Source organism: Pleurodeles waltl, chromosome 2_2 (genome assembly GCF_031143425.1).
Source record: "Pleurodeles waltl isolate 20211129_DDA chromosome 2_2, aPleWal1.hap1.20221129, whole genome shotgun sequence".
NCBI classification, from domain to species: Eukaryota; Metazoa; Chordata; class Amphibia; order Caudata; family Salamandridae; genus Pleurodeles; species Pleurodeles waltl.
The window spans coordinates 23,420,798-23,448,051 of NC_090439.1; the positions used below are offsets into that span (position 1 = coordinate 23,420,798).

A 27,254-nucleotide genomic window follows, 5' to 3' on the forward strand; every position below is an offset into this window, starting at 1 on the left:
CAGCGGGAGGACAGGCGAACAAGGATTCACCACCCTGGGGTAGACAATAGGAAACAAGCTAGCTGGGGCAAAGGGAAGAGGAGGGAGGGGAGAGGGATGGGTGGGGGGTGAAAGGAGGAGAGGGAGAACAGACAAATGGCAGAAGAGAAAAATAAGAAGGGGGTGCTCAACTAAATAACGTCAATGATTAACTTCTGTTCTAGAAAACAAGGCATCTGTCGAAGCAGATTGTGGGCCTAATTGTGCTAATGGAGTTTGCAGTCCTTTCCCTGTTGAGCCATAGAGCATCACTGCCTTAAAGCACAGTGTAAAATCAGCAGGTTTAGGTCTGTTTTCTGTATCTGGTTGAGTATCCTCTACTTATTGTGGAGAATAAAAACTATATTATATATCAAACCGCTTTCACAATTTTAAATAATACAGGTTTCAACACATCTATGTTTACAAGCCTTTTGCCCAAAATCAATGGCTTTGGGTTTGATTTCACAAAACCTGCTCACAAAGAAAATGAAATAACTTCTAAGAGAATTTAATTAACACCATTAGCCTGACAAATCGTGAATCTCAGCACAATAAATCTGAAGCAACACTTCCTCTTCCAAAATATGAGACAATTGGATATGTGCTATTAAAAAAACGAAATATTAGCATCTCTCTTGTGCAAATATTGGGGCCCTTCGCAACATTCAGCGTGTCAAAATTCTTGTACCAAATGTATAAAACCCACAAATTCTTCAGGCATTGTCAAAAGGCGACAAAACAGTAAGAAGCAACAAAACCCACCGTCTTTATAAACAAATTACAGTACCTTGGTATTGTGAAGCAGTTGTTTTGCACCAATGTCACTAGTGTAGTCTTGCAGGTCAAAATCTATTGCCTGATAAATTTTCTCCTCATCCTTGCTGAGGGGTGCCACAGCCTCATAGATACCCGGGATCAGGATTTTTCCTTTCCTGTCAACCAGTGAATCTTTAAAACACAAAGCACAAACATGGAATTTATTTTACTGAAAGTAAACAAGGGTAACAATTTCCACTTCTCTCTGAAAAGTGTAACAAAGGTGTGGATAGAGCTGTATACACAGGGGCAGGAACAAGAGGGCTGCACTAGCAATTCCTTCATTTTCAAACAATAAATCATGTTATAGTCCTGACTGCATGGTGGGCCAGCTCCAAGCAAGCGGGCAATGTAGCAAAGTTTATCTGATAATCTATAACCAGAATAACCCACCCCCACCTAAAAAAAAAAAAGAAAAAGAAAAAAACTCCAAAAGCCGATATCAGTCTAAAGAATCATGCCCAGATCCAATCCTGTTTTATGGGGCAACCTTCACAGTAGCCCCAAGCTTTCACTGAGATCATGTATTGACAAGCTCCCTATGGATAGTAAATGAAGGGATGCTAATCTGCACCAAGACTGTATATGCTAGTGGGGTCAACCCACCCATACCTACTGAAGATCTTACCGTCTTGAAAAGTCTTGCTCCCCCAACTCAAGCCATCACCAACATGGATTACTTCCAAGTTCCCCACATCTTTCCATTGGCCTTTGGGTGGCTGCCATGTTTTGACAAGCCATAAAATCTAACTGGTGTTAGAAACATTGTTCCGCACTACACAACTGCTCAGCACTTACCCTGACTCATTATTTTAATCCCCACCCTATTCTCTTTTTACACGTCAAACCTGTAAGACATCTGCAAAGGTTCCTATAGTTTTATTACTGGTCCTAGATTACCATCTCCCATCTTCGTTTGTTAACCATGTCCTTTGTAATGTTTGAGTTCCTGGATTTAATTATTTGTTACTTACATGTTGCCCCATCACAGTATGTAAGAAAAGCGCCACGTAAAAAGTACTACTAATAAAATAAATTAGCATTCTCATATTACATTGCTACAAGGAATTAACCCACATTAAACCAGTGAAATTCTAAATGGAGTAACTTCATCTAAAGCTACAAAGACAAAGGAAGGTGAACATAACCCACTTCAGATCCCACTGCAATCTTGCAGGCCTTCCCAGGTGACTCATGTTACCCTCTTTTTCCCACATCAGTACTCTGCACTACATAACTCTTCACAACCCACTTCTTTTAGCCAGGTTTCAGCAGTTTTATAGTGATTCAACATGTTTTCTGAATAAGCACCTCCGTCGGGTGGCAGCGCAGGGATTAGCATGAGTGTAAGACATGGGATGACACACAGAAAACAGCAAGCAGATCTTTTTTCTTTTTTTCCCCATTAGCATTTGAAGTTAATTTTACAAATTACTTTACCTTCATGTCGGTCGTAAAATATTGCTTCGGCAGACTGACTTTTGGGCACATGATTTCTTATCTAAACAGGCACTGGCAAAATCAACAATCCTGGCTTTAATGTTCCAACACGAGCATGCACACAGGTATATTAAAACCAAAACATTTGGCTTTGTCAATGCTGAGAAAGAGTAGCAAAAAAGGATTGCTTTAGGTATACAATGCATATAGGGGATTACAAACGGAATGTTATAGTGTGGTGACGGACCATACTTCTGGGATATGAAACAGTACTATGTGCAATCCAACGAAAGCACTTCGTACAGGGCAGAATTATAAACTAGACAGCAAGTAGCATGAGGTGGAGCCAAAACCTCTCAATGTAAGTTTAAGAATTAGTAACAACTGATCCACATATAACTGCCTGTCATGCAAGCCCTAAAGCACAAGCTATGTTTGACTAGTAATGGTTTAGTTTGCACTGATTACTATGACACCTCTATTACAAATGTTAAAACTCAGGACTAATCATTTAAGCACTGAAAAAAAATTACATTTAAAAGATAGGCATCCACACTAAACAATTTTATTAATTAAAAGCCTGTCGGGTGGTTTATCATTTAAAAAGTCCCAAAAAACAAGCCAATTTCACAGTCAATAGAAGGTTTAAGAGCGGTTGGATGTAGAGTTAAGGCAGACGCGGGCTATTACAGTGCATTGCGCTCCTTCTGGGCCACAATGGCATGATGAAAACTATGCTGTAAAAGAGAAATTCTGTTAACTCGTCAGAAGTGCAGCAGATGAAAAAGCACTAAAGTACACCCCATTTAAAGACATCTCAGAAGTTCCCCCAAAAATCTGTACCAACCTGAAGGTGTGTTTAACCCTTCACGCGGCCTCAGATGCTCTTGCTTTGTGTTCAACAATCTTTTTTCTGGTCTGTAGGCAGCTCAGGATGTATGGCATTGGATAGCCATCCTGCAAGAGCACCAGCTTTAGGTCTGACTCAGGATTTCTCCATCTTGTGTCTACAAATTCCGGAGGGTGTAAAGGGTCAGCTGTACATGATACTCAGAGTTGTGAGAAAAGCAATCCATTGCAGCCCCAGAGACCATTTTTACTAAATACTTCGGCTGCAGTCGTGCTTTCGGATGACTATACATTTCAAGTTGTTTTGCCTCACCATTATATCTTAAAAAGTTGCCTCTGACAGACCCAAATATAGGCGGGGATTTTAAACAGTAAATTAATTGCCAGGGAAAATGGGGAAGTAAACCGCACACTAGGTTGGCTAAAACTCTTCCAGGGTCAGGGAGAAGTAAAAAGGAAGGGGGCCCCCCAACACTCATGTTCACAGTACCTAAAAAGTAAAATCTAAGTTTGCAGCCTCAAAAAAGGGTCTTTACTCAAACTTACCGTCCCGTTATTACCTTGGCCTAATTGATCTCAAAAGCAAAGACTTCGATCTTCATTTTCTTTTGATAGAATCATTCTTTTAACATCAATCCATCAATTTTTATTTTTTTTTGCGCTTGAGCTCACATCTATCACAGATCACTTAAGGGGAAGTCAGCTGTTATTTCTGTGATCTAGACTAACTATTTAAGTCTTCTCTTTGACTCGGATTCGTAATTAACAACAACCATGTAGCCATTCCCTTCTCCTCTTTCTTTTCCAGGTTTAGCCTCAGAAGCTCTGCCATCTGATTTAAGTACAACTGATCCCAACATCCTTGGCACCCTGGAGCCAACTGGGAGTGCTGCCAGTAAAGAGAACTCGGTCCTCAAGAACTGAACATTTTCTTCTTTCTTTCTGTGAACATTCCTATCTGGTAGCAGGCGATTCTTTGGATACGGGAATGGATGAAGGAAATTGGGCTTCGGCAAAACAAACATGACCTACCTCAGCAAATAAAAACCATGAACTAAGGAGGGAATAAAGTAAGTTACCTTTGCTTTCTCACAATAGCCGCAGCAATAACATACTGTAATGCAGTTCCACATGGAACCTGGAAGCTTTTCTACTGAACGATTCTGCTTTCCTGTTTTGAAGAAATCCGCCCTCTACTAACGGGACAATGCAATTCAATTCACTTCTGGTCAGCATTTAAATAATTACAGTCTGGGCTGCAATACCCATAAAAAATGTTAAGTAATACCCCGATCACGTAGAGCTGCTATAGAATATAAAACAAATCCTAGCAAAAATAAATACCTATCATCAATACACTGCACCATGCAAGCAGAGTCACCCTCGCTCAGAAGAACTTGGTGTTCGTTCTCTCTCTCTCGAAACATTTTAGGAACAATTGCATCATGAAAAATACATTTTCCAGAATAGGGTGCCCCCTACTGTGTGATTTAATGTTTCAAAAAATAAAATAATCAGCAGAATTGTGGTCATTATTTGCCAGAGTGTTAATGTAGTATGCCAGCGTGCATCAATGGTGTGGCTTGAATATTTCAGCGTGTGGTTAGGTCCATCAGGTTGCTGCCAAGAAGGATGATGAACATGCTGGCCTGCAGTGGGCATTGCTAAATACGGCAGTCTGTGAAAAACGTTAATTAATGCCAAAAAAGGTAAGCGGTACTCGTTGTGACAAGGAACCTTTCACTGTAGTGTGATGCTCCTCACCCTCCTAAGGCAGCTATTTCTAGTACTTCTGAAGGATATGTATTAGCCAGACGTTTCTGATATTACAGAATTAGCAGGACAGAAGATAGCTATTAGTTTACAGATGCTGCCATGATGCTTGTTTCTGTGTGTCCCCATAGATAAAGCCTGGTTGCTTGATTTACCACGACCACTCTTAGTGGGCTGAAGTGCTGGCTGGCCGACACGTGTTAAAGACTTTTCTGATGTGCAATTATGGGTAACAATACATTTTAAGATTTTTATGATGGATCCTGACCACAAATGTTAGTTAAAATGAGTTTACCTGAACATGTGGAAGTGGGTTTATTGATGTAATTTTGTTAAGCCACTTTTTTTGCAAGAAGCCATATTAGTTAACATGGATGCTCTTTGGATAGTGTTAAATCACTTCTGCTCATTTCCCCTCCCGTCTAGTCCCCCTGGGCATCTTCCCCCCTCTTCCCAGAGCAAAGAACACTGTGACGTAGTGGTTATTTTCCTAACGTACATGTATTGTGAATGGACATTTTAGTGTTCTGATGTAACAAGACTGTCCAAGTACTCTTCCGCTTGAGATCTGCGGCAGAGTTAACACTCTTCTACTATTGCATTGAGTAGTGTTTAAAAATGTTGCGTTTTCACCGAACTTTCTGCATCAATGCGCTGCTGAGGCTGCTTGACTCATACTTATAATTGGGTTAGTGCTATGAGCTTATGACATTATGTAGCATTTTCGGATTTGCCCAATGTTGGTTATCACCAATAATACCACTGTGAGACTGTAGTTTTTGCTAATTAAATATGCAGAAATTGTGTATAAATCCCCTCTGGTTTTGGGAGTGAGCTAAAGACGTTTTCACTTTCCTTGTGAATTTGAAAAATTTCAAAAGATTTTCCTGTGCTACTCGTGTTTGTTCTATAAGAGATTTTTCGGATTTACTTTAAGGATCCTGTACGATTTCTTACGAATTTTGCTGCTCATTTGGGACTTAGAATATTTCAGATTTCTGACTATGTAATCTGTATTTGAGCCTTCGTGACAATATTTGGCATTTTTTCTGTATTGCTACTTTCTGAGAATTTTGTAATAGAGATTTAACTTTGCTCCGCTCTAGAACTCAGTTATTGAGTGGTCTCAGTTCTTATTTGAAACTCTGCTAAACTAATGTTGGGTCTGTTGAAGGGGATGTTGTGTCTTATCACAAGATCAGGAAAGGAGCGGAACTGCTTGAAGTACAAATTCAGTTTTTCATTTAGGGTGTCCTCAATTTTTTGGTGTTTGGTGTTCTGCTCCCACACATGCCACAACCTCCCTCCCACTCTTCCTCACCCAAGAGAAAAAGCTGGTGGGCGCTAGAGAATGGCATAGCAGGGAGGAAGAAGGGATGGGGATAGGTAAAGATGATATGGAAATTATAGATTCATGCTACTGGGAACTGCCCATACTGGTTGCACAACAGGTGAAGGATGGACAAACATGTTTTGGAAAAAATAGAATTTATTCATGTCAATTGCTTGGCATGTGGAGTCTATTTGTATCCATTGGTTGTAATGTGGAAACTGGAAATTTCTGTTGCACAGGTGGCTAGGCATGGGAAGGTTGGCCAAACTTACTATTGGGCAATAACAGCTTGCCAGATCTGTGTCTGGCCATGAGCAGGCTGGCATTACCTGCTTCTAACTGGAATTCATTCTTACTAGGGATGCTGACAGGGGGCAAGTGCTGTCACATTAGGTGTGCTCATGTCATTCAGTGTTGGATTTAGGCACTGGTAGTTTGTTTTTCTTTTAAGTATATCTTTCGATTTTGAGTGTGCTGAGACAGACACGTGATTCAACCGCTGAAAATCAAAATGCCCCATAGACTCATCCTCAAATTGTTACCACCATCAAGACCAGAGAGGTTTCAAAGTGCTCTGTCAAGAAACTGTGCACCAAGACAAAACTCTACCGGAAATGGAAGAAAGCATAAACACAGTCGTAAAGCAACATGTACTGTTCACATTACATATTGCTGCTCATATGAAAATGGCAATTTACGATGTATCTGGGAAATTTGGCGAAAGCCTGTATAGTCATCTTTGAATCTTATAACATTCTGACTAATGTTACAGAATGCTTTATAAGTAGACTTTTAGTATCAATGTTCTAAATATATACCAGGGACGAAGTTAAAACTCCTGTGTTGATTTTTTTTTTTTTAAATCCCATTATGTTTTAGATTGTGTTATTTGCTAAAAATCACCACTGTTCCCAAAATATATATTGGGAGAACTCTGCTGTTTTACTAAAGTTACTGCCCGGAGTGCTTTAGAATACACTACTTAGTCCTATTACCCAAAAATAAATAAATAATATATATATATATATATATATATATATATATATATATATATATATATATCATCTCATCTCACTGGAAGAACTTGTTACATTCCAGTTAAAGGTTGTCTGTACCTTCATCGAAATGGAGGTTAAAGATTATATATATATATATATATATATATATATATATATATACATATATATATATATATATATATATATATATATATATATATATATACATATATATATATATATATATATATACACACACACACATATACACCCCCCTCCCCCCCCCAAGGCCCTTTTGGGGTTAGAGTTATGCAAAAAACAAAGGAGAACTCTGGGAAGTTCCCAATTTAGGTGGAGAGCTGCTCTAGTAAGGAGCACTCTGCAACACCAGTGACACTCTAGATTTGCTCACCTCAAATGTCTGCTTATCTAGCAAAGTTTTTAAGCATAGGATCAGCACAAAGTGCTATCCTCGCCGAGCTAGATAGTGACAAAGTCTTTTGCCATTTGTACAGCAAAATCTTTAAGCATAGGATTGACATAGGGTCATCCTCGCCGAGCTGTAAAATGACAAAAGCCATTTACCACTCCAGGCACAGTATTACAGCTTTGGACTGGAGAACTCTGGGAAGTTCCCAATTTAAGTGGAGAGCTGCTCTAGTAAGGTCTCGGTCTCTCTCAGTCTCTCTCTCTCTCTCTCATGGGGCGTGAGAGAGCAAGAAAGTGTGAGAGAGAATGAAAGTGCCAGGACCGCCATGTCCTAGCCGGCTCCCTGTATCCTGCAGGAGATGGCATTGCTTCCACAAGAAGGAGTTGCTGTAACTAGCAGCTTCCTGCTTGCGGGAGCAATGTTCTAATTCTTTTCCCTGCAAGCATGTTTGGTTGCAAGGAGAGATGAAAACTCCTGCTTGCTAAAAGCGGAATTATGTTTTCTTTTGCCTGACGGAGGATGTCAGCTCCCACCAAGCAAAAGCAAATAGCTACCTCCCAAGGGTGGGCACCTTGGGAGGTAGCAGGAGCAGGCCTTGAGGGGTGGTGGTCCACAGGGCCACGTATTGCTCCACGAGGGGGGCTGCAGGGGGCTGCAAGGGACTCCCCCCCCCCCCTTCATTCAATTTTGCCCCAGGGAGGTGGTGGTCCAATGGGTCAGGGGTTCGTGATAGATAACCCGCCACCCCCAACCAATACATTAGATTAATTGTCCTGGGGAGGTGGCAGTACCAGGGGCTGTAGGGGGGCACGTAGGCACCCGCAAAGATTTTGGATTTGCCCCCTGGAATGTGGCGGTCCCCGGGGTGCAGGAGCAGCATGCACTCTTTCCCCTGCATACTATAATACTCTTGGCCCCAGCGAGGAGGTGATCCCCGGGGCTTTGATAAGCCCTACGAGGGGGCCCCTGTGCCTCCCCTATATTTTATGAATGCCTCCGGGATTTGGTCCCTGGGAGCTAAATGGAAAGCAATCACAGGACACTGGCTTTTTAAAAAAAAAAATTTATTCAAAGCAAAAATTCACAAATATTTGCAATTTTCGCTGTGAATTAAAAATATATATATATATATATATATATATATATATATATGCTTCACTGGTTGAAGAGATGGCAGCCAATCAGACCACTGCACGAGATCAGCAGCATTTGCAAATTCATCACAATCCTATATATATACAAATTTGGATTTTCTTTAATTTCTCCAAATCTACTTAACGAAAATACACCACAAAAAAAAAAAAAAAAAAAAAAAAAAAAAAGGGACAAAAAGTACCTTTCTGCCATATTTGGTGTAAATCTGTCCAGCGGTTCTTAACATGCTAAACACTTTCAATGATTCTATGACACTTTCTTTTCACGGCCCTTGCTTGATTGATTACCCTGAAACTTTTCCATATACAACAAGATTCCAGGGGGCATTGTGTATTATAGTAATAGTGCCCATGCAATGGAGTAAATATGTATGCACATAATGTGGTTTAAAGTGATATATTTACAAATTTACAAATGTTCAAGATCAACTTCGAAACGGCTACAGGCTCCCGGGGAGGCGGGTGGGCGCATGTGAATCTGCAGCGTCTCATGCCACGAACAGATGTACACTGGGTAAGTGACATTTTCCGTTCGATGGCATGTGTAGCTGCAGATACACATGCTTTGCATAGACTAGTAAGCAGTTATTTCCCCAAAAGCGGTGGTTCAGCCTGTAGGAGTTGAAGTTGTTTGAAACAAAGTTCGTAGTACTGCTTGGCCTACTGTGGCTTGTTGTGTTAACACATCCACGCAGTAGTGCTCGGTAAACGTATGAGGCGTAGACCATGTGGCTGCCTTACATATTTCAGTCATTGGAATGTTTCCTAGAAAGGCCATAGTAGCACCTTTCTTTCTAGTTGAGTGTGCCTTTGGTGTAATAGGCAGTTGTCTTTTTGCTTTGAGATAGCAGGTTTGAATGCATTTAACTATCCATCTAGCAATGCCTTGTTTTGAAATTGGATTTCCTGCATGAGGTTTTTGGAAAGCAACAAATAATTGTTTTGTTTTCCGAATTTGTTTTGTTCTGTCAATGTAGTATATTAACGCACTTTTGATGTCTAATGTATGTAGTGCTCTTTCTGTTACAGAATCTGGCTCTGGGAAGAACACTGGTAGTTCTACTGTTTGATTTAAGTGGAACGGTGATATGACTTTTGGTAAGAATTTAGGATTTGTTCGTAAACCTACTTTATGCTTGTGTATTTGAATAAATGGTTGTTGTATGGTAAATGCTTGTAACTCACTTACTCTTCTTAGAGATGTGATGGCAATTAGAAATGCAACTTTCCATGTTAAGTATTGCATTTCACAAGAGTGCATGGGTTCAAAAGGTGGACCCATGAGTCGTGTTAAGACAATGTTGAGGTTCCACGAAGGAACTGGTGGTGTTCTTGGTGGTATAATTCTCTTTAGGCCTTCCATAAATGATTTTATGACTGGTATCCTAAATAGTGAAGTCGAGTGGGTAATTTGCAGATATGCTGAAATTGCGGTAAGATGTATCTTAATGGATGAAAAAGCTAGCTTTGACTTTTGCAAATGTAGTAGGTAGCTTACGATGTTTTTGGCAGATGCGTGTAAGGGTTGAATTTGATTATTATGGCAATAATAAACAAATCTTTTCCTCTTATTTGCATAGCAATGCCTAGTGGTTGGTTTCTTAGCTTGTTTTATGACTTCTATACATTCTTGTGTAAGGTCTAAGTGTCCGAATTCTAAGACTTCAGGAGCCAAATTGCTAGATTCAGCTATGCTTTATTTGGGTGTCTGATCTGTTGTTTGTGTTGAGTTAACAGATCTGGTCTGTTTGGCAGTTTGACATGAGGCACTACTGAGAGGTCTAGTAGTGTTGTGTACCAAGGTTGTCTTGCCCAAGTTGGTGCTATTAGTATGAGTTTGAGTTTGTTTTGACTCAATTTGTTTACCAGATATGGAGGGAGTGGGAGAGGGGGAAAAGCGTATTCAAATATCCCTGACCAACTCATCCATAACGCATTGCCCTGAGATTGATCTTGTGGGTACCTGGATGCAAAGTTTTAGCATTTTGCTTTTTCTTTTGTTGCAAATATGTCTATTTGTGGTGTTCCCCAACTTTGGAAGTAAGTGTTTAGTAGTTGGGGGTGAATCTCCCATTCGTGGACTTGTTGGTGATCCCGAGAGAGATTGTCTGCTAACTGATTCTGAATCCCTGGAATAAACTGTGCTATTAGGCAAATGCGGTTGTGAATCGCCCAATGCCATATTCTCTGTGCCAGGAGACACAACTGTGTTGAGTGTGTTCCTACCTGTTTGTTTAGGTAATACATCGTTGTTATGTTGTCTGTTTTGACAAGAATGTGTTTGTGGCTTATTATGGGTTGAAATGCCTTTAACGCTAGAAATACTGCCAGTAGTTCTAGGTGATTTATGTGAAGCTGTCTTTGCTGATTGTCCCATTGCCCCTAGATGCTGTGTTGATTGAGGTGTGCCCACCACCCTATCATGGAAGCATCCCTCGTAATTACGTATTGTGGCACTGGGTCTTGGAAAGGCCGCCCTTGGTTTAAATTTATATTGTTCCACCATTGAAGCGAGGTGTATGTTTGGCGGTCTATCAACACTAGATCTAGAAGTTGACCCTGTGCCTGTGACCATTGTGATGCTAGACACTGTTGTAAGGGCCGCATGTGCAACCTTGCGTTTGGGACAATGGCTATGCATGATGACATCATGCCTAGGAGTTTCATCACCATTTTGACTTGTATCTTTTGTCTTGGAGACATGGCCTGTATTACATTGTGAAATGCCTGTACTCTTTGTGGACTTGGAGTGGCAATCCCTTTTGCTGCGTTGATTGTGTCCCCTAAGTATTGCTGTGTTTGACACAGTTGAAGATGTGATTTTGTGTAGTTGATTGAGAAACCTAGTTTGTGGAGGGTTTCTATGACGTACTTTGTGTGTTGTGAACACCGTTCTTGCGTGTTGGTTTTGATTAACCAATCGTCTAGGTACGGGAACACATGTATTTGTTGCCTTCTGATATGTGCAGCTACCACTGCCAGGCATTTTGTGAAAACTCTTGGCGCAGTTGTTATTCCGAATGGCAACACCTTGAATTGGTAATGTACCCCTTGGAATACAAACCTTAAGTACTTTCTGTGTGAAGGATGAATCGGTATATGGAAGTATGCATCCTTTAGGTCTAGTGTTGTCATGTAGTCTTGTTGTTTGAGCAGTGGGATAACGTCCTGTAATGTCACCATGTGAAAGTGATCTGATTTGATGTAGGTATTTAACGTTCTGAGATCTAATATAGGTCTTAGAGTCTTGTCCTGTTTGGGTATGAGAAAGTACAGAGATTGAACTCCTGTTCCTTTCTGGTGAATTGGTACTAATTCTATTGCTTCCTTTTGTAGCAACGCTTGGACCTCTAGTCCTATAAGGTCCATGTGTTGTTTTGACATATTGTGTGTTTTCGGTGGGACGTTTGGAGGGAATTTGAGAACTTCTATACAGTAACCATGCTGGATAATTGCTAGGACCCAAGTGTCTGTTATTCCCTCCCAATGTTTGTAAAACTTGGTTAGTCTCCCCCCACAGGTGTTATGTGTTGGGGATTTGTGATGTGGAAGTCACTGCTTGTTTTGAGGAGTTTTGGGACTTTGGAACTTCCGTCTACTCTTTTGGAATTGTCCCCCTCTAGATTGCCCCCGAAAACTTCCCCGCTGATATTGGCTCTGATAAGTGGGCCTTGTTGGTGAGGTTGTGGCTTCTGTAGTTTGTCCTCGAAACCCCCCTCTAAACTGCCGTGAGAAAGTAGCCTCTTTCTAGCCTTGTTACCCCCCTGTTTGTGTGTGTATGTCAGGGTGTTTTCACTGTCTCACTGGGATCCTGCTAGCCAAGGCCCAGTGCTCATAGTAAAAACCCTATGTTTTCAGTATGTTTGTTATGTGTCACTGGGACCCTGCTAGCCAGGACCCCAGTGCTCATAAGTTTGTGACCTAAATGTATGTGTTCCCTGTGTGATGCCTAACTGTCTCACTGAGGCTCTGCTAACCAGAACCTCAGTGGTTATGCTCTCTCTTTACAAATTGTCACTAACAGGCTAGTGACCAATTTCACCAATTTAAATTGGCATACTGGAACACCCTTATAATTCCCTAGTATATGGTACTGAGGTGCCCAGGGTATTGGGGTTCCAGGAGATCCCCATGGACTGCAGCATTTCTTTTGCCACCCATAGGCAGCTCTGACAATTCTTACACAGGCCTGCCATTGCAGCCTGAGTGAAATAACGTCCACGTTATTTCGCAGCCATTTACCACCGCACTTAAGTAACTTATAAGTCACCTATATGTCTAACCTTTACCTGGTAAAGGTTGGGTGCTAAGTTACTTAGTGTGTGGGCACCCTGGCACTAGCCAAAGTGCCCCCACATTGTTCAGGGCAAATTCCCCGGACTTTGTGAGTGCGGGGACACCATTACACGCGTGCACTATACATATGTCACGACATATGTATGGCGTCACAATGGTAACTCCGAACATGGCCATGTAACATGTCTAAGATCATGGAATTGTCACCCAATGCCATTCTGGCATTGGGGAGACAATTCCATGGTCCCCCGAGTCTCTAGCTCAGACCCGGGTACTGCCAAACTACCTTTCCCGGGGTTTCGCTGCTGCTGCTGTCAACCCCTCAGACAGGTTTCTGCCCTCCTGGGGTCCAGCCAGGCTTGGCCCAGGAAGGCAGAACAAAGGACCTCCTCAGAGAGAAGGTGTTACACCCTCTCCCTTTGGAAAAAGGTGTTAAGGCAGGGGAGGAGTAGCCTCCCCCAGCCCTTGGAAATGCTTTCATGGGCACAGATGGTGCCCATTTCTGCATAAGCCAGTCTACACCGGTTCAGGGATCCCCCAGCCCTGCTCTGGCGTGAAACTGGACAAAGGAAAGGGGAGTGACCACTCCCCTGACCTGCACCTCCCCTGGGAGGTGCCCAGAGCTCCTTCAGTGTGCTCCAGACCTCTGCCATCTTGGAAACAGAGGTGCTGCTGGCACACTGGACTGCTCTGAGTGGCCAGTGCCAGCAGGTGACGTCAGAGACTCCTTCTGATAGGCTCCTCCAGGTGTTGCTAGCCTATCCTCTCTCCTAAGTAGCCAAACCTCCTTTTCTGGCTATTTAGGGTCTCTGCTTTGGGGAATTCTTTAGATAACGAATGCAAGAGCTCATCAGAGTTCCTCTGCATCTCTCTCTTCACCTTCTGCCAAGGAATCGACCGCTGACTGCTCTGGAAGCCTGCAAAACTGCAACAAAGTAGCAAAGACGACTACTGCAACCTTGTAACGCTGATCCGGCCGCCTTCGACTGTTTTCCTGGTGGTGCATGCTGTGGGGGTAGTCTGCCTCCTCTCTGCACTAGAAGCTCAGAAGAAATCTCCCGTGGGTCGACGGAATCTTCCCCCTGCAACCGCAGGCACCAAAGAACTGCATCACCGGTCCTCTGGGTCTCCTCTCCGCACGACGAGCGAGGTCCCTTGAACTCAGCAACTCTGTCCAAGTGACTCCCACAGTCCAGTGACTCTTCAGTCCAAGTTTGGTGGAGGTAAGTCCTTGCCTCCCCACGCTAGACTGCATTGTTGGGAACCACGTGATTTGCAGCTGCTCTGGCTCCTGTGCGCTCTTCCAGGATTTCCTTTGTGCACAGCCAAGCCTGGGTCCCCGGCACTCTAACCTGCAGTGCACGACCTCCTGAGTTGTCCTCTGGCGTCGTGGGACCTTCCTTTGGGACTTCGGGTGAGCTCCGGTTCACTCCACTTCGTAGTGCCTGTTCCGGCACTTCTGCGGGTGCTGCTCGCTTCTGAGTGGGCTCTTTGTCTTGCTGGACGCCCCCTCTGTCTCCTCACGCAATTGGCGACATCCTGGTCCCTCCTGGGCCACAGCAGCATCCAAAAACCCTAACCGCGACCCTTGCAGCTAGCAAGGCTTGTTTGCGGTCTTTCTGCACGGAAACACCTCTGCAAGCTTCTTCGCGACGTGGGACATCCATCCTCCAAAGGGGAAGTTTCTAGCCCTTGTCGTTCTTGCAGAATCCACAGCTTCTACCATCCGGTGGCAGCTTCTTTGTACCCACAGCTGGCATTTCCTGGGCATCTGCCCACTCTCGACTTGATCGTGACTCTTGGACTTGGTCCCCTTGTTCCACAGGTACTCTCGTCAGGAAATCCATCGTTGTTGCATTGCTGGTGTTGGTCTTCCTTGCAGAATTCCCCTATCACGACTTCTGTGCTCTTTGGGGAACTTAGGTGCACTTTGCACCCACTTTTCAGGGTCTTGGGGTGGGCTATTTTTCTAACCCTCACTGTTTCCTTACAGTCCCAGCGACCCTCTACAAGGTCACATAGGTTTGGGGTCCATTCGTGGTTCGCATTCCACTTCTAGAGTATATGGTTTGTGTTGCCCCTATCCCTATGTGCCCCCATTGCATTCTATTGTGACTATACATTGTTTGCACTGTTTTCTATTGCTATTACTGCATATTTTGGTATTGTGTACATATATCTTGTGTATATTTGCTATCCTCATACTGAGGGTACTCACTGAGATACTTTGGCATATTGTCATAAAAATAAAGTACCTTTATTTTTTGTATATCTGTGTATTGTGTTTTCTTATGATATTGTGCGTATGACACTAATGGTACTGTAGGAGCTTCACTCGTCTTCTAGTTCAGCCAAAGCTGCTCTGCTAAGCTACCTTTTCTATCAGCCAAAGCTGCTAGACACCCCTCTACACTAATAAGGGATAAATGGACCTGGTGCAAGGTGTAAGTACCCCTTGGTACCCGCTACAAGCCAGGCCAGCCTCCTACAACTGCGTTTTGCGAAATGTGCCTCTGCTCTGTGGGGAGTAGAGTGCGCCCATGGCTTTGGCCGTATCAGTGTCCTTTTCAAGTTTTTCGATAGCAGTGTCCACCTCCAGCCCAAACAAATGCTGTCTGTTAAAAGGCATATTCAGGACGGCTTGTTGTATTTCCGGCTTGAATCCTGACGTACGCAGCCATGCGTGTCTCCTTATGGTTACTGCTGTATTTACTGTCCTAGCCGCCGTATCTGCTACATCCATTGCTGATCGTATCTGATTGTTTGAGATACTCTGTCCTTCTTCCACCACCTGTTGTGCCCTTTTCTGGAACTCCTTGGGTAAATGTTCAATGAAATGTTGCATTTCGTCCCAATAAGCCCTATCATATCTTGCCAGCAGTGCCTGTGAGTTGGCAATGCGCCATTGGTTGGCTGCCTGTGCTGCCACCCTTTTCCCCGCAGCGTCGAATTTGCGACTCTCCTTGTCTGGAGGTGGTGCTTCTACCGAGGTGTGAGAGTTTGCTCTCTTGCGAGCTGCCCCTACTACCACAGAGTCTGGTGTTAATTGCTGCGTGATATATACTGGGTCTATTGGTGGTGGCTTGTATTTTTTCTCCACCCTTGGTGTTATGGCCCTGCCCTTTACAGGCTCCTGAAACACCTGTTTGGAGTGTTTTAGCATTCCAGGTAGCATAGGGAGGCTTTGGTATTGGCTATGTGTGGAGGATAGTGTGTTAAACAAAAAGTCATCCTCAATAGGCTCTGCATGCAGGGTGACATTATGAAATGCCGCTGCTCTTGACACCACCTGCGTGTAGGCTGTACTGTCCTCAGGTGGTGACAGTCTCACTGGGTAACAGTCTGGGCTGTTATCTGACACTGGCGCATCATAAAGATCCCATGCGTCGGGATCATCCTGACTCATTCCAGTATGAGTTGGGGATTGCATCAGTGGTGGAGTGGCTACTGGTGATGTGTGCGTTGAGCGTGGTGGAGATGGTGGCGGTGTTATTTGTCTTGCCACCTTTGCCTGTGGCTGCTTGTCTTTTTCTTGAAAGGCAAGTCTTATTTTCATCCTAATAGGGGGAAGAGTACTTATCTTCCCTGTGTCCTTTTGGATGTAGAGCCTTTTCTGAGTGTAGTCTGGCTCCATGGACTCTAGTTCTTGTCCGAACTTATGTCCTTGCATTTGTGAGGGCAGTCCCTGTTCCTCTGTATAGGAACCTGATTTTGGTTCCGAGGCCGGATGTTTCGGAATGGAAACTTTTTTGGCAGACTTTTTTGGCAGTCTTTTTTGGCTCCGACAATACTTTTTTTTATTTTTGGCTTCCCGCTCTCTCGGTGCCGCCCTCTCAGTGCGGAACTTGCTCGGACCCGCTGTCTCGGGTTCGAGTCTGCTGTGTGCCGGTATCTCGACCGGAGTCGGATGTCTTCGACACATGCGTGCCCTTTTTCGGTGCCGATGTTCGGTCACCTATTTTTCGGGTTAAGCCATGGCCTACTGGCGGTGGCGTCCCCTAGGCTTTTGAGGTCTTCTTGTGAGTTTTATGTGTCAACGTCTTACTCACGGTTTTGGGCGTCTGTTCGGGATCAACCTCGTCCGAGTCCGACTCCTCGATAGAGGAGGTTTCTTCTTCCTCCTCCAAATGTCTTTGTCCTGTCGGTGCCGACGCCATCTGCAGTCTTCTCGCTCTTCGGTCTCTTAATGTCTTCCTCGACCGAAACGCTCGACAGGCTTCACAAGTATCCTCCTTGTGCTCTGGAGACAGACACAAGTTACAGACCAGATGCTGATCTGTATACGGATACTTGTTGTGACATTTTGGGCAGAAGCGGAAGGGGGTCCGTTCCATCAGCCTTGAAGAGACACGTGGCCGGGCCGACCAGGCCCAGACGGGGATCGAAAAAACCCCGAAGGGCCACCGGAGTTCTTCAAAAGTCGGTGTTGATCTGTTGTAACTAACCAGATACCGAACGCAAACAATACCGACGATTTTTCTGAGATTCTAACTAACTTTCCGACCCGAAACACGGAGCGAAAAGGAACACGTCGGAACCCGATGGCGGAAAAAAAAAAACTAAGATGGAGTCGACGCCCATGCGCAATGGAGCCGAAAGGGGAGGAGTCCCTCGATCTCGTGACTCAAAAGACTTCTTCGAAGAAAAACAACTTGTAACTGTAGGAAGTTGGCTCTGTATGTGCTATTTCAAAGTAAGGAATAGCATGCACAGAGTCCAAGGGTTCCCCCTAGAGGTAAAATAGTGGTAAAAATAGATAATACTAATGCTCTATTTTGTGGTAGTGTGGTCGAGCAGTAGGCTTATCCAAGGAGTAGTGTTAGGCATTTGTTGTACATACACATAGACAAATGAGGTACACACACTCAGAGACAAATCCAGCCAATAGGTTTTGTTATAGAAAAATATATTTTCTTAGTTTATTTTAAGAACCACAGGTTCAAATTTAACATGTAATATCTTGTTTGAAAGGTATTGCAGGTAAGTACATTAGGAACTTTGAATCATTTCAATTGCATGTATACTTTTCAAGTTATTCACAAATAGCTACTTTAAAAGTGGACACAGTGCAATTTTCACAGTTCCTGGGGGAGGTAAGTTTTTGTTAGTTTTACCAGGTAAGTAAGACACTTACAGGGTTCAGTTCTTGGTCCAAGGTAGCCCACCGTTGGGGGTTCAGAGCAACCCCAAAGTTACCACACCAGCAGCTCAGGGCCGGTCAGGTGCAGAGTTCAAAGTGGTGCCCAAAACGCATAGGCTATAATGGAGAGAAGGGGGTGCCCCGGTTCCAGTCTGCTTGCAGGTAAGTACCCGTGTCTTCGGAGGGCAGACCAGGGGGGTTTTGTAGGGCACCGGGGGGGACACAAGCCCACACAGAAATTTCACCCTCAGCGGCGCGGGGGCGGCCGGGTGCAGTGTTAGAACAAGCGTCGGGTTCGCAATGTAAGTCAATGAGAGATCAAGGGATCTCTTCAGCGCTGCAGGCAGGCAAGGGGGGGCTTCCTCAGGGAAACCTCCACTTGGGCAAGGGAGAGGGACTCCTGGGGGTCACTTCTGCAGTGAAAGTCCGGTCCTTCAGGTCCTGGGGGCTGCGGGTGCAGGGTCTTTTCCAGGCGTCGGGACTTAGGTTTCAGAGAGTCGCGGTTAGGGGAAGCCTCGGGATTCCCTCTGCAGGCGGCGCTGTGGGGACTCAGGGGGGACAGGTTTTGGTACTCACAGTCGTAGAGCAGTCCGGGGGGCCTCCCTGAGGTGTTGGTTCTCCACCAGCCGAGTCGGGGTCGGCGGGTGCAGTGTTGCAAGTCTCACGCTTCTTGCGGGGAGATTGCAGGGTTCTTTAAAGCTGCTCCTTTGGATAAAGTTGCAGTCTTTTTGGAGCAGGTCCGCTGTCCTCGGGAGTTTCTTGTCGTCGTCGAAGCAGGGCAGTCCTCAGAGGATTCAGAGGTCGCTGGTCCCTTTGGAAGGCGTCGCTGGAGCAGAGTTCTTTGGAAGGCAGGAGACAGGCCGGTGAGTTTCTGGAGCCAAGGCAGTTGTTGTCTTCTGGTCTTCCTCTGCAGGGGTTTTCAGCTAGGCAGTCCTTCTTGTTGTTGCAGGAATCTAATTTTCTAGGGTTCAGGGTAGCCCTTAAATACTAAATTTAAGGGCGTGTTTAGGTCTGGGGGGTTAGTAGCCAATGGCTACTAGCCCTGAGGGTGGGTACACCCTCTTTGTGCCTCCTCCCAAGGGGAGGGGGGTCACATCCCTAATCCTATTGGGGGAATCCTCCATCTGCAAGATGGAGGATTTCTAAAAGTTAGAGTCACCTCAGCTCAGGACACCTTAGGGGCTGTCCTGACTGGCCAGTGACTCCTCCTTGTTGCTTTCTTTGTTCCCTCCAGCCTTGCCGCCAAAAGTGGGGGCCGGGGCCGGAGGGGGCGGGCAACTCCACTAAGCTGGAGTGCCCTGCTGGGCTGTGACAAAGGGGTGAGCCTTTGAGGCTCACCGCCAGGTGTTACAGCTCCTGCCTGGGGGAGGTGTTAGCATCTCCACCGAGTGCAGGCTTTGTTACTGGCCTCAGAGTGACAAAGGCACTCTCCCCATGGGGCCAGCAACATGTCTCTAGTGTGGCAGGCTGCTGGAACCAGTCAGCCTACACAGATAGTCGGTTAAGTTTCAGGGGGCACCTCTAAGGTGCCCTCTGTGGTGTATTTTACAATAAAATGTACACTGGCATCAGTGTGCATTTATTGTGCTGAGAAGTTTGATACCAAACTTCTCAGTTTTCAGTGTAGCCATTATGGTGCTGTGGAGTTCGTGTAAAACAGACTCCCAGACCATATACTCTTATGGCTACCCTGCACTTACAATGTCGAAGGTTTTGCTTAGACACTGTAGGGGCACAGTGCTCATGCACTGGTGCCCTCACCTATGGTATAGTGCACCCTGCCTTAGGGCTGTAAGGCCTGCTAGAGGGGTGTCTTACCTATACTGCATAGGCAGTGAGAGGCTGGCATGGCACCCTGAGGGGAGTGCCATGTCGACTTACTCATTTTGTTCTCACTAGCACACACAAGCTGGTAAGCAGTGTGTCTGTGCTGGGTGAGGGGTCTCTAGGGTGGCATAATACATGCTGCAGCCCTTAGAGACCTTCCCTGGCATCAGGGCCCTTGGTACCAGAGGTACCAGTTACAAGGGACTTATCTGGGTGCCAGGGTGTGCCAATTGTGGAATCAATGGTACATTTTAGGTGAAAGAACACTGGTGCTGGGGCCTGATTAGCAGGGTCCCAGCACACTTCTCAGTCAAGTCAGCATCAGTATCAGGCAAAAAGTGGGGGGTAACTGCAACAGGGAGCCATTTCTTTACAGTAACACTCCGAGCCCAACACTAGATGGCGGGATGTGCACAGCATGTGTATCTGCAGCTACACATGCCATCGAATATATATATATATATATATATATATATATATATATATATATATATATAGATAGACGCCAAGGCTTTTTGAACCCTCCCGCTTCAGCTGAGTCCCAGAAAAAGTGTAAAAAAAAAACCAAAAAAAACAAAAACACAACAACAACAAATAGGGCCAGCATTTAGTCACCCTGACCTCTTAGCTCTGGGGTCCCAGAGAGACTCCCTCAGAGCTAAAAAGCATGTTTTTTTCTCCATTTTGTTGCGATTCGCGGTAGATACAGTGAAACCAAGTCCACCCACTTTAACACCCATTCACAGACCCTATTAACAGACCCCACTCACACACCCATTCACAGACCCACTGAAAACCTCACATACCCACTGACACACCCACTCTCACACCCACATACTTTCACACCCACATACTTTCACAACCACTCTCACCCCCAGATACAGCCTCTCACAACCAATGGGGCGTGGACAACTCCCACCGTGCACAGCCATAGGTCAGTGCGCAGCGTGGGCCTGGGCGGTTGGGGGGTTGGTTGCAGCTTCAGGCCACATATATGCACAATGGTGGTCTCCTCTGTGAAAGTTACATTTAGGTCAGAGTTTCCACAAGGAAACTGGGGTTGGCCGGCAGTGACCAGCAGGGGAGTTGAATGAATGACAAAAAAAAAAAAAAAAATACCTCTGAAGTACACCAAAAAAAAACACAAAAGTAAAAAAGTTATGTTATAGTTAGATAAAGGTAATAAGATCTTAGCTTACAATGAACAAAAGAAGACACTAGAAATTCGCTAGAAAAACCAATGGTTAAAATTAAGTTATAATTAGGTGCTGAAATAAGAAACAAACAAACCAATAAAAACACAACACTACTGAAATTGACCAGTTGTAATTTACTGAGCTAACTATAAAACTTGCACCATGCATACCGTTCAACCACTTGCCTTTCAAACTGTAGCTAATGTGAAGTCTTTAACCCTTTGGGTGTCTTGGACGAGCTGGTCTCACCCTCAGTTGCAGTGTGCTGAGGACGAGACCAGCTCGTCCTGCACCCGGCCCATGGCCTCCTACTGCCCTCCCTCCCCTGGGCAGGGATGGAAGGGGAAATTGCTTACCCTTCTACCCCCGAAACCCCCCCCTCACCTAGTAACGTCTCATGACGCATAACGATTGTACTAGATGCCAGGGAATAAAATATATATATATATATATATATATATATATATATATATATATATATATATATATATATATAGTGGGGTGGTGGCTACCAACCACTATGAGCATGGTTATGCCCCCACCCCAGCTGAAGGGGGTAACAATCTTTCAGCTCTCCCCCACACACACACTAAAAGATCTTATCCCAACGGCAAGCAAGAGGACATTTCATTATTTTGGGATATGATTTTACATTTGGGCCGTGAGAGCTTGACTAACTCTCAAAATCGTCCCTTTTGGAATGGTGAGGACTGCACTTTAGACTTTGGGACGCTGCCATCTAGAAAAATCTACGATACCTAGACACATCTGAAAACTAAACATCTGGGTGAGTCTGGTGTGATGTGCTTCACACGCACCACACACCATTTTCTTACCTACAATGCCTGCAAACCTCCAACTTTGCTTGAAGTCACACAATTTCCCCACATTTTTGTGATAGAACCTTCGGGACTCTGCAGGAATCCACAGAATTCGTACCACCCAGCATTGTCGATTCTATACAGATAAAAAAATAAAAATCTGCCCCACTTGTCAGCCTAAACATGTTTTTTTTCCAAACTGCCCTTTTGGACCTGCTTTGGTTCCCCTTCAATTACGACATGTTTTTCGCTCTTCCCTGTCACTTGGCCCACCTACACAAGTGAGGTATCATTTGTATTGGGAGACTGAGGGGAATGTTGTGTGATAGGAAATTTGTGCCAGTGCAGTGATCCCACACAGAAATGTGGGGGGAAATGTAATTTCTTTTAGCGAAACATGAGGTTTGCTGAGGATTCTGGGTAAGAAAACACTTAGGGAACCACGCAAGTCACACCTCCCTGGACTCCCTCAGGTGTCTAGTTTTCAGAAATGTCTGGGTTTGGCAGGTTCCCCAGATGGCTGCTGGGCCCAGGACCAAAAACGCAGGTGCCCCCTCCCGCAAAAACAGGTAGTTTAGTAATTAATCATTTTGATGTGTCTACGTTATGTTTTGTGGCATTTCCTGTTGTGGGCACTAGGCCTACCCACACAAGTGTGGTACCATTTTTAATCAGGAGATGTGGAGGAATGCTGGGTAGAAGGAAGTTTGTAGCTCCCCTCAGAATCCAGAACTTTGCAGCACTCAAATGTGAGGGAAAACTGTTTTGCCAAATTCTGAGGTTTGTAAAGGATTCTGGGTAACAGAACCAGGTGAGAGCCTCACAAGTCACCCCATCCTGGATTCCTCTAGGTGTCTAGTTTTCAAAAATGCACTGGTTTACCAGGTTTCCCTGGGTGCTGGCTGAGCTAGAGACCAAAATCCACAGCTAGGCACTTTCCAAAAAACACGTCAGATTTCAATGTAAAAATGTGATGTGTCCATGTTGCATTTCCTGTCACAGGCACTTGGCCAACCCACACAAGTGAGGTACCATTTTTAATCGAGAGATGTTGGGGTGGGTGGGGTGGGGGGGGGGGGGGGAGGGTGGTGGGGGAGTACAGACTAGAAGAACAAATGTTATTGTCCCTTGTCTTTCTCTACATTTTTTCCTTCCAAACGTCAGTGTGTAAAAAAGAAGTCTATTTGAGAAATGCCCTGTAATTCACATGATAGTATGGGGACCCCGGAATTCAGAGATGTGTAAATAACCACTGCTTCTCAACACCTTATCTGGTGCCCATTTTGGAAATACAAAGGTGTCCTGGATACCTATTTTTCACTCTCTATATTTCACCAATTTGTCACTCTATATTTCCCCAAAAGAATTGCTGTATACCAGGAATACAATGAAAACCCATTGCAAGGTGCAGCTAATTTATTGGCTGTGGTACCGATGGTTCTTGATGAACCTAAAAGCCCTATATATCCCGCAATCAGAAAAGTCCAGCAAACGTACCAGTATATTGCTTTCTAAAATCTGCAATAGTTGGAAAAAGTAAAACGTGGACAGAAATGGCTTTTTTCACCTCAATTTCAATATTTTAGGGGTTACTTTCTGTAGGAAAACCTTGAAGGAGCTACACAAAATGACCCGTTGCTGAATTCAGAATTTTCTCTACTTTTCATAAATGTTTAGCGGTCCGGGATCCAGTATTGGTTTCACACTCATTTCTGTCTCTAACTGGAAGAAGGATGAAAGCGCACAAAAAAAAAAAAAAAAAAAAAAAGAAGAATTGTACAAAAATGAGATATGTCCCAGTAAAGTGCCAAAATTGTGTTGAAAAATCTCTTTTTCTGACTCAAGTCTGCCTATTACTGATAGCTGGAAAGATGGTGATTTTAGCACCACACCCCCCCTTGTTGATGCCATTTTCAGGGAAAAATCCCACATGCTTTCTTCTGCAGCCCTTTTTACCCCATTTTTGTGAAATAGATTACATTTTAGCTGTATTTTGGCGAATTTATTGGTCTCCTCCAGAGGAACCCACAAACTCTGGGTATCTCTAGAATGTTGGAAAATAAAAAAATGCCAATTTGGCATGGGTAGCTTATTTGGACAAAAAGTTATGAAGGCCTAAGAGTGAACTACCCCAAATAGCCAAAAAAAGGCTCGGCGCCCGAGGGGAAAAGGCCTGGCAGCAAAGGGTTCAAATGTGTGTGTGCGTGGGTGTGTGTTTTCACTGAAAAAAAAAATACAGTTTCCTACAGTAATAATATTTTGGTACCCAATGTTTTGGCCATTGTATTTTTGTATGGAGATATTTCATGCTCTATATTCTGATAGTATTCCGGCCTGAGACCTTTACGCGGAGCTGTAATCTGGTACTTTGGGATTCTTGTGGAAAAGGATTATAGTTCCACTTTTAAAAGGGGGTAGGCTGGGGAGACACTTGTTCAGATTTCTGTGAGAGGAATGGTTGCAGGGTGACAACTCTGAAAGTAAGGAGCTGGAATGAAGAAAATGAACTGAAGGCAAGAAAACAATTTAAATATCATCCTGGATTAGGGCTGGTTTCACCGAGCCATCAAATCCTAAAATTGAGTTTTTAGGATACCCTCAAAAATATGTAGGTGGGCGATTTACATTTAATGTAATCTCTCGTTTTTTTTTTTTTTTTTTTTTTTTTACAAATTTACTGAACCTTCTGTAAAACTAGCCTGAACTCTACTGCATGGCAGCATAATATGAAATGTAGTTTTCAGAAGTTCATTACTGGCAAATTAATCAGTAGATTTATAGGTAACATATTTCAAAATGAGAAAAGACAAATAACATCTTGTTAGAAAAGAAAAAGCTGCCTCTTACCCATTAAAGCAATGAGATCAGTCATTGCCTCGTGCACAGAGCCCCCATAAACGCCAGAATGAAGGTCTTTACAACAGCACTCAACCTAATTTTGAAGACAATATAGATGAACAATTTATTATGATTTATTTAAAACTATCATTTTAGAGACTACAAATCAACATGAAATGGAAATGGTGAGTACCACGTAGTAAAGTATGGCACACAGTGATTCTGAGATATATCACAGCTCAGAGAAAAGGTGTGAAAAGACTAAGGGCCTCAATACGAGTCTTGCGGTAGGACCTCCGCAGACAGGGTGGTCCAACCAGTCAAACCGCTGACACTGCCAGGCTGCAGCCAACCTGCAGCCTGGCAGTCCCAGCGGTTGTAATCCGCCAGTGCAGCACTGCAAGATGCGCTGCCCTAGGAATTACCAGTCCTCATCCGCCAGCCTTTCCATGGTGGTAAACACCTGTGAAAGGACAGCCGAAGTTGTAATGAGGCCCTATATCTCATGTTTCAATGTTTCCAAGTAACTATGCAAATAAATACAATACAAACCCTCAATGGAATGGAATTCTTGGTTGATGGAGCAGCACTGGAAAGATGAGCATAGACTACAGCATATTTGGTTTGGAAAAGGGTACAATACATAATTACATCTAAGAGGTAGTATGCAATTAGGCTTCTACTATTGTCCATCATCCATGGAGACATTTACATACCGATCTACATACATTGGTTATACACTTGAAAGCAAGATTATTGGGTTTCTAAGTTTTAACAAGTAAAAGGGGCCATAGTTTATAGATCAGGAAGCCGTTCAGTTTATTTCAAAGGGTGGCATGGTTAAGACTATTGATAGTTGCCACTGCAAGACCTTACTCAATATGATGTGATGGAAATGACCCACACAAGGTAAATAGGTGCCTTCCCCTGCCCAGGTGTTCACTTGAGGCTGGTTGCCCAACTTTCATTTAGGCCCCAAAGTCACACTAATCGTGTGCATAAAGGTGTAGGGTTGAGCGGGTCCAGTGCAATCCATTTTGGATGACCTTAGATTAGCACAGCACAAAATACAGAGGGATGATAACTTCCCCAGACAACAGCAGTGTACAGCCTGCACTCCTGTGTCTGCTGGTGTGGAGACCCACACACTGGAATGAGTATGATAGAGACATGGCTCCCTTTAAAAATATAACGAATAGCTTGTTAGTAAATAATCGCTGATTAGGTCTTGTTGAACACCACATTTTGGTGGCTGGTAGGTTTGAGAGGTGCAATCATAGATTTTACTTCAAGGTTAAGTTTATGCCTTTTGGCATGTCGCTGAATGTTGCTTCAGTAAAGGTGTGCCCTGGTTTTGGATACTCCTGCTTGGAAACAGCCCCATTGCTATATGCTATCAGAAGCATGACTTTGCACAAAGGATGTGTCTGGAAAGTGGCCTGGAAGTGAAAGAACAAACTCAACCCGGTTCTGAAACCTGAGACAGAAGATCCACATCCCCTGTATGGAAAATGTATATAAGGGAGGGATCATTTAGTTCCAGTTCCAAATCCTTTATGACGAAAGAATAAAAGCTACCTACAGCATACTGACAACTACTGCATGACCATCCAATATTATTCAGCTTTAATCTATCACCATGGAGAGCATAAATAAACTTCACTAGAAAAGGGCAAGGTTCAGGTCATATGAGGAGAAAGTGGTCTGAATGATTAAGAATAAAAAAAGTGAGCATTCTCAGTAACGATCCTAGTCTCATGTCATCCCACCCTTTTTCCGTCATACACCTGGGAGGAATCCACACACATTCCTGTGCAGTGTCAAGGTAAAGATATTTCGAAAAAACAGCCTTCATTATTGAAGTTAACACACAATGGTTCTCGGGGAAAGGCACCAATAAGGGCTTTGTTTGGTTTGCTGATAACCAGATGGCAATTGCCTTGCCTAGATGTAATATTGACTTAAATGGTGGTGATGCATGAAGAAACAACTGTCCTGATGAGAACAGATTTCAATCTTCCTCCACCTCAGCTATGAACCCGGAGAACACCTGTACAACTCAGTCAAAGGGTGACACAAGGTACTGGTAGAGCACCCACTATAGCAAAGGTTTTCAAACTGGGGGGCGGCCCCCCTTGGGGGGCTTCAAGTGATCCTAGGGGGGCACCAGACTCTGGCCAAAAGCAACATTACACAGCTAACAGGCCTTTGTTTTAAGCAGAAGCATGTTATTGCATTTTTTTTTTAAGGTACTGAACTTCAATGTTTAAATAGGTCTAGACATATTTAAACATTGCCATCTTTATAAAATAATTGAGAAAA

At 44.0% G+C, this 27,254-nt stretch overlaps 1 protein-coding gene across 1 annotated transcript in view; it reads right to left on the reverse strand.

Moving 5' to 3' along the window:
* LOC138279857 (cytosolic non-specific dipeptidase-like) overlaps positions 1-27,254 on the reverse strand; it is a 124,067-nt gene that overhangs the window by 26,515 nt on the left and 70,298 nt on the right. Inside the window, exons 6-7 of the mRNA XM_069219436.1 lie at positions 24,942-25,026; positions 809-969 (exon numbers count right to left, since the gene is read on the reverse strand). Of these exons, the coding sequence (XP_069075537.1) occupies positions 809-969; positions 24,942-25,026 (246 nt within the window). The remainder of the gene's footprint in view (positions 1-808; positions 970-24,941; positions 25,027-27,254) is intronic.